Genomic DNA, 7,986 nt, shown 5'->3' with positions numbered 1-7,986 from the left:
ATAATATGAATGTAATTATATTAGATATAAATCTAATTTTGTACTCCAAATCTAAACATGTTGAATTAGACCTTTATTTTGTACTCTAATTCTAAATAGCCAATATTATCACTAAGTTCATTTTTTTTCTTCTTTGTTCAATGAATTTCGGAGCAAACTCAAGTTTATTGGCAAGACAATCTTTTGTTTGTGGGAATAAAGGAGATAAAGAAAGTTAATTTATTGTTAAATGTTAATATAACAAATCTGTTAAGTTATTAGCCACGAATTGTTATTAATCTAGTCAGCATTCACCGTAACTGTATATAGTGCGATACATATATAATTAAATAAATCATAACTTTTTATTTTATTATTTTTTAACAGAATAATGATGATGAGATTTAAAATGGTAATTTGCTAGTACTAATCAAGTTAATCATATTTTATTAAAAATAAATATGCTATTTAATCTGTACATCAAAATTAATTACTAATATATTTATATATAAATATATAAATTATTTAATTTATTTTTAATATATATTTTATATTAAAAATTAATTTTAGTAATTAATTTTAATATACATATAATATAATTATTTTAAAGAATGTTTAAATAAAATAAATATATTTAAAAAACACAAACAAACAAAATTAAAATCAGCAACCTGCTATTTTATTTAGTATCTTTAATAATAAGTTTTATTTTCTGAAAAAACACTACACTTTTTTTTCCCTTGAAGTGCAATACCCATTGGTCTGAAACTGAACCTAATTCTATTAATAAAGCAAATTCAATTGGGTTGACGGCGTCATGGTATGAATCTTATGCACTAAGAAGCCATGTGCATACATACTCTATTTACCGTGTCTTGTGCTTCACAATATAATTTATTATATATATATATACGAGAGAGAGTTTCGTTTGAAGAAGGAATTTTATTTGATCGTAATTACCTAGCAATATGAAAGAATTAGAGATACTTATTCCGTGCTCAGCAAACTACACTGCGTTGACACCAATCAGTTTTCTAGAACAAGCAGCCACTATCTACGGTGATAACAAGGCCTCAATCATTTATGGTGACCATGTTAGATTTTCTTGGAAACAAACCTATCAAAGATGTCTCAACCTAGCTTCTTCTCTCCTCAGCTTTGGGATTTCCCATCCTCATCATATTGTAAGTTAAGTTCCTTTAAATTCATGTAATCTATGCTAATAATTTCTTAGCTGCTTTTTAGATCTCTGCATTATTTTTCTTAATTTATTAATTTATTTCGTGCGTAGAAAATAACCACTCAATACTTTTTATATAAAAATAATATTAAAATATAAACACACATTATATTAAATATATCAAATTAAATTATTTAACTATTTTTGTTAATTATTATCTTTAAAAAACATATATTCATGTCACTGGTTATTATCAGTGTGAAATTCAAACTTCAAAATATTCATAACTGTATCGCAGTATAGTTTAATTTTGTCGGTTTCATTACATAACATAAAGCTAAGATTGGTATTTAATAGAGAATTATTTTTGATATACCGTTTGATATCTCAAATCCCAATTCCTAGTTTTTACCTTATTAGCTTTGTCTCTGAAGCTCTTACATTAACTATCTTAGCTTTTAGAACTGAAAGTTAGTTATACCAGAGTAGTGTATAATAATCCTTGCAAGTTTCTTTTCCACCTGACCTAGTTATTGATAAGGTTATTGCCTCATATATGAAGAATTTTCTTTTTATTTTATCTACTATTAATATCACATCTTACAAATGCCATTTAGCAATAAAATACTAAGGTAATTTTATTTTAATCAATCATCATCTTATAGCGTATGCTAAGAATAAGCTATTAAATTAGTTATTTATATAAAATATATAATTAAAATATAAAATATATATTAAAATAATTAAAATAATAATATATTTATATATTTTAATTCAAATATTATTACTATATAGTGATTGTTATAATGTTCAAAAAATATACTCAATTTATTAAAATAATTTAAAAATTAATATTTAAAATTTATTATAAAAAATTAGGATAAGAATCAAGCTGCATATATTTTCTAGAAGCAGCTTATGTTTATTGTCCTGCACTTTATCTGGGTTCACGATATCAAGGCATTATTATTCAATAATAGTGTTCGTTTTTAATTTGAAATATTCTATTTTTATACTGTTACATGATTATCACTCAATCACTATCAATTGTATTCAACCGTTTTGGAAAAGAAGGATTGTTTATATTTGATGTTTTTGTCATTTGTTTAGATCTAAATCAATGAATAAGCGCGTGTGGAATATTTTCATGTTTGTAAATTGATTTCAAGTATTCTGTCATTATTGTTGAACAACCTAGGCTTCGTTGACATTTTTATCCTCATATACCAAGACTTATGCCAATCAAACTCTTCTTTAAAATAATAATATATTTATATATTTTTAATTAGCCAATGATCTATTTTAAATTTTTGGTCGGACATTACACATTAGAATATTAGATAGATTTAGCTAATAGTGGGAAGAGTACTATGATATGAAATTCATTTTAGTTTCGAATATTATTTAATTAATTTATTAAATTTTAATTTTGACATATTGACGGTCTAATTTTTATATAATTATTTAATTAATTTTGCTTTTTTTTATGACCATTTTTGTAATATGCATGTGTGAAGTAATTATTTATATTCATGTAAAAATATGTAATTAAATGCATAAAGTATCTTTGTACTAATATGTTACATGGGAATTAAATACTTGTTTTTTTGTTCTAATCACATGGAATTTGACTTTTGAGAAGTTATGATGTGATGTCAAAGATAAATCAAACTACACGGAATAATAATATCACATGAAAATATTGATTAATAATACTTAAAATTCCAGAATGATCGGGATAATTAAAAAAATATTTTATAAACACAAAATATCAATTATTAAATATATATACACTATGAACAACTTATAAATTTGAAAGTCACCAAAAAAAAACTTATAAATTTGAATCTGCTTATTATAAATGTAAATTTAGTTTGATTATATGGTCACATAATTTGATTGTAATTACAAATTTATTTTATTACAATTATAGATCTAATTGGAATAGATAGTGTATGAACTATGAAATTTGATTTTAAGTTAAAAAAATATTATGCATATATAAAAATCAATTATTAAATTAGTTATTGTATAAAAATATATTGCTTAACTCATTTTTAATGTATGTTTTATATTTTAATATATATTTTATATTAATAATTAATTTGATAATCAATTTTTATTGTACATCTAACATAAAATTATTATAGATGTGAATTTGATTTATATTTCTTAGACATTGTAGAATCACTCTCTATATTCCTAAGACTACAGATTTTCTATCTAGTAATGGTTGATCTATGAATTTATGTGCTCATGTAACACTACTAATAAATTATAATATAGTTAAACAAACTATAAAAATTAAAGTTAAAGCTAGTAGAAACCTTATTAGTAGGAACTAAAATATTGTTGTACATACATCAAATACATATTCAATTATATTATTTTAAAGCCTTTTGGGTGTAGCTATGCTATTACACAAAGTGTAATCAGTCATTGTAATATTATTAGATTTTTATAATTTTAGTGAAATAAAGCATATTTACTAAAACATTATTGTCTATGTATGCATTACTACAAAATTTATTTAATTATTACTACAGATTTTGATATTCATGCTTGCATTAAGATGGACTTCCATATATATATATATATATATATATATATATATATATATATATATATATATATATATATATATAAATAAGTATGTGTGTGTATACACACATTTTGATATTCATCATGCTTGCATTAAGATGGACTTCCATATATATATATATATATATATGTGTGTGTGTATTTGACTATTTGTTAGTTAAAAGTCTAAAATCTCCTTCAAATGAATTTGTCCAGGCATATTTTATAAAATAGAGTACTTTTTAATTTTTTATGTAAAATTTTAAATTAAATAAGGTGATATATATATATATATATATATATATATATATATACTTATTTGAAAAAGCGCTATAGGCTAGGAAGCCATTAAAGAGATGATATGTATAAACCTTTTTTTTCCTTTGAGTAATATATATAAATTCTTGAACTAAAACTTATATTGCATGCACTAAAATATTATATAATAATATTGTACATATGTATAAAAATACAAAAAAACATTCATGAAGACCTTACTGTACGTAATTTATTTAAAAAAAAAAATCATTGGAACTGGAATTTATACCCTCAACCCTATTCTTGATTTGTGTTGGTTTCTCATTTTGTATTTGATAGGTCTGGAGAAAGTTTAATACTCCTTCAATTTTGTACTTACATACGTCATCACATAACATATGACATACGTCTAATATAAAAACAGTAAGATTTATCGGAATTATAAAAAAAAAGTGAAGATCTATAAAATATAAGCATCATTTAGAATGTATATTGTAAGACCCACTATGACCAGCGAGTCAATGCAATAATCAAAAAAGAAATTTAATTAAAATAGAAGAGTACTCTTTGTTTTTAGCAGTGAATTAACATAGAATTAGAAGACTTTTCTTTTAATTTTGGCCATTTACATGTAGGTCTGCTAACTCATATTAAAATGGAAAAGCTTCAAATGGTAGTTGGTGAAGAATTAGCTATGTAATAATTAAGTACGTCATTATCTTTATTTGTACCCAAAACATAAAAAGTTTAATAGCTGCATTTGTTCAAGCTATAATAAGAAATGACTTAATAACAAGAGCCAATACAAAAATAATAATAAGAAGAAGAAAAAGAAAAAGATAAAAAGATAAAAACTAGATTTAAGGAGAAAATAGGTTTTAGATATTTATTTGCTTTTTAGATGAAATAGAATGATTTTTTTTTTCAAGAAGAAAGATACTATTCCAAGAAATAGAAGTAATGTTGTTTATTATTAACATGTAAAAAATGGGCTGATTTTTTTTTTATATTGGAACAAATTGTGTGATGTGCCCTAATATTTTAATGTATGTGAGTTTTACTCTTGTATGGGATAATTTTTTATCTTTTAGAAAATACAAAACATCACTTACGTTTTGTATGTAAAAGTTATTTTTATTCATTTAAAAAATAAAAAAATATATATTATTCACAAAAGCGCATAACCGTTTTGCATGGGGTAATTTTTTTAAAATTGAGAATAGGAAAACCTCATTGACGTTTTGATGTTTTTTATTTTTTTTTTAATTAAAAAAATTGAAAACGGCAGAACCGTTTTGCATGGGGTAATTTTTCTAAAATTGAGAATAGAAAAACGTCATTGACGTTTTGATGTTTTTTATTTTTTTTTAATTAAAAAAAGTTGAAAACGTCATGTTGTCTATTATTTGAATAAAGACCAGTAAAAAATAAATAAAAAATTAGTCAACATACCCAATAATTAATTATTGCGATAATTTGTTACAAGAATTTAACTAACTTGTACTCTACGGGTATATTTTAAAAAGACGAAAATAAATTTTTTTTGATGCATTTGCATTAAAAAACGTAAAAAGAAATTATAATAATTTTTATAAAACATTTTTTTATGATATGCTTAATGTATACTCATAGGGTACGAATTAGCAAACCTTCTCATAAACTCCTTTTCTTATAAGCATTTCACAACACATATTCAATGGGGTCAGATAACTAATCATGTTCAAATAACACAGGTTGTAGCTTTGGCGCCAAATGTTCCAGCACTCTATGAGCTACATTTTGGTGTTGCTATGGCAGGTGCTGTTCTTTCTGCACTCAACACCAAGTTATTGGATGTAACAACATTACCCCAAATTTTCGATCTATTGGAAACCTGCAAAATCATATTTGTGGACTATCAGTTCTTTGATTCTGCCCTCCAGGTGTTTGAAATTATCTCCCAAAGAAAATGCAAGCCACCACCCCTCATTGTCCTAATCTCTGATGACTATGATCAAATTCCATATTCCCCAGTGATGAATAATGTGAGTATCCTACCAAATACCTTAAGTTACAATGATCTTGTTGCTAAAGGGCACGCGGATTTTGAGACTTTTAGGCCAAGCAATGAATGCAATCCTATATCAGTGAGTTACACATCAGGCTCCACAGGGACTCCAAAAGGAGTTGTTTATAGCCATAGAGGTGCCTACCTTAATTCAATTGCGGCGATTTCTCGTTTCAACTTGAAATCAAGTTCAGTGTTACTATGGACAGTTGATATGTTTCGCTGCAACGGTTGGTGCCTTGCTTGGGCAATGTGTGCTGTTGGTGGCACCAATGTTTGCCTCAGAAATGTCTCAGCAAAAGGAATATTTGATGCCATCCAATTTCACAAAGTGACTCATTTGTGTGGTGCACCAACCCTTTTGAGCATCATTGCTAATTCATCCCCCAATGATCACAAACCTCTTCAATTCAGGGTAAAATTCATAGTTGCAGGTGTGCTACCACCAGTTCAAATCCTCAACAAGGTAGCAGAACTTGGATTTGATGTTAACATCGGATATGGAATGACAGAGACTCTGGGCCCTGTCATTGTAAGACCGTGGAAACCCGATTCGGATAATGAAGATACAAAGCTGAATTATGGTGAAGAAGGGCTTCCAAGCTTCATGATGGAAGTAGAGGTTGATGTGAAGGATCCAAACACCAGGAAAAGTATCCCTCATGATGGAAAAACCATTGGTGAAATCATGTTCAAAGGGAACACCCTAATGCTAGGGTACCTTAACTCGCAAGAAACCGAGGAAGCTCTTAAGAGTGGATGGTTCAAAACTGGGGATCTTGCTATTAGGCAAGAAAATGGTTCCATAACATTGAAAGATAGAGCAAAAGATATTATATATTCAAATGGAGAAGCTGTGAGTTCATTAGAGGTAGAAGCAGTGTTGTTGAGTCATCCAAAGGTTTTGGAAGCTGCTGTTGTTGGAAAATATGATGAGTGCTTGTTGGATTCATCACCATGTGCAGTTGTGAAATTGAAAGATGGATGCAGTGCCACTGTTGAAGAAATCATCAAGTTTTGTGAGGGTAAGCTGGCCACTAAAATGGTTCCTAAGAGTGTGGTGTTTGGGGATCTGCCTCTTAACTCAACTGGGAAGGTACAGAAGTTTCTTATAAGAGAGAAGATCAAGAGCAATGGATTGTGAAAGAGAGGGATAAAAAAACTATATCTTAGGAATAAATCAATAAATGTTATGTAACACACTATTGCTTACCTTGTTCTATGTTGATCTTATACTATTAAAATGAATGCTAAGACTTAAAGAAGTAGATTGGTATGGGTTTAAACTTTAATGTTAATTTTTTTTTCTTTCAATAGAAGAAATACTTTTTTTTTTATGTTGAAAATTATGTAATAATTTCCATCATCAAATATTCTTAATTGCTTGGTTGATTTTTGTATGGTATAACTCATTAACTCGTCTAGATTTGATTTGAGTTCTTCAACTTCTTTTGGGTAAATGAGATATACTTCAATGAATTAAAAATGCCTTGTGTGATTATCTGCAAAAGACAATTCCATACTCTAGTTTTTAATACTTTCTTGAATTGTATCTAAATGAATTTTTCATATACCTTTTCCTTAATTTGAGGAGTTCTTTTATAAATAATATAGTATCTATATGGTCGTTGATCGGTTATTTATTAGAATTAACTCTCATGTAAACCAATGTATAAGGTAATAAAATATATTAATATCTAACTTATAATTAAGTAACAGTCGAGTTATAATACTAATGAGCTATAGTTAAAATGATATAGTCTTTCTATACTTATTTAAAGGTCATGAGAATGAGGCTAATAAAATATATTATTATTATTATTATTATTATTATTATTAAATAAAGAGTAAATAGCCAAATTGGTCCCCGAAAGATTATCCAATCTCCAAATTGGTCCCCGAAAGAATAAATTACTCAAGAATGTCCCCCAAAAATTTAAAA

General features: G+C 26.4%; 1 protein-coding gene across 1 annotated transcript; it reads left to right on the top strand.

Moving 5' to 3' along the window:
* The first annotated feature begins 813 nt into the window (after nt 1-813).
* LOC107641628 (butanoate--CoA ligase AAE1-like) lies at nt 814-7,351 on the top strand. Its single transcript, XM_016345112.3, has 2 exons — nt 814-1,163; nt 5,731-7,351. Exons 1-2 carry the CDS (start codon nt 948-950, stop codon nt 7,186-7,188), a joined length of 1,674 nt encoding a protein of 557 aa, XP_016200598.1. The 5' UTR covers nt 814-947; the 3' UTR covers nt 7,189-7,351.
* Nucleotides 7,352-7,986: the final 635 nt, after the last annotated feature.

This window comes from Arachis ipaensis, chromosome B5 (assembly GCF_059453495.1).
Source record: "Arachis ipaensis isolate K30076 ecotype BB chromosome B5, ASM5945349v1, whole genome shotgun sequence".
NCBI lineage: Eukaryota > Viridiplantae > Streptophyta > Magnoliopsida > Fabales > Fabaceae > Arachis > Arachis ipaensis.
The sequence above is the reverse complement of the archived record's forward strand: the minus strand, read 5'-3'. Positions and strand labels throughout refer to the sequence as shown.

Coding starts and splice junctions, on each gene's coding strand:
- LOC107641628 (XM_016345112.3), top strand. CDS start 948: ATGAAAGAATTAGAGATACTTATTCCGTGCTCAGCAAACTACACTGCG. Junction 1,164..5,730: donor TTTCCCATCCTCATCATATT/GTAAGTTAAGTT, acceptor CAAATAACACAG/GTTGTAGCTTTGGCGCCAAA.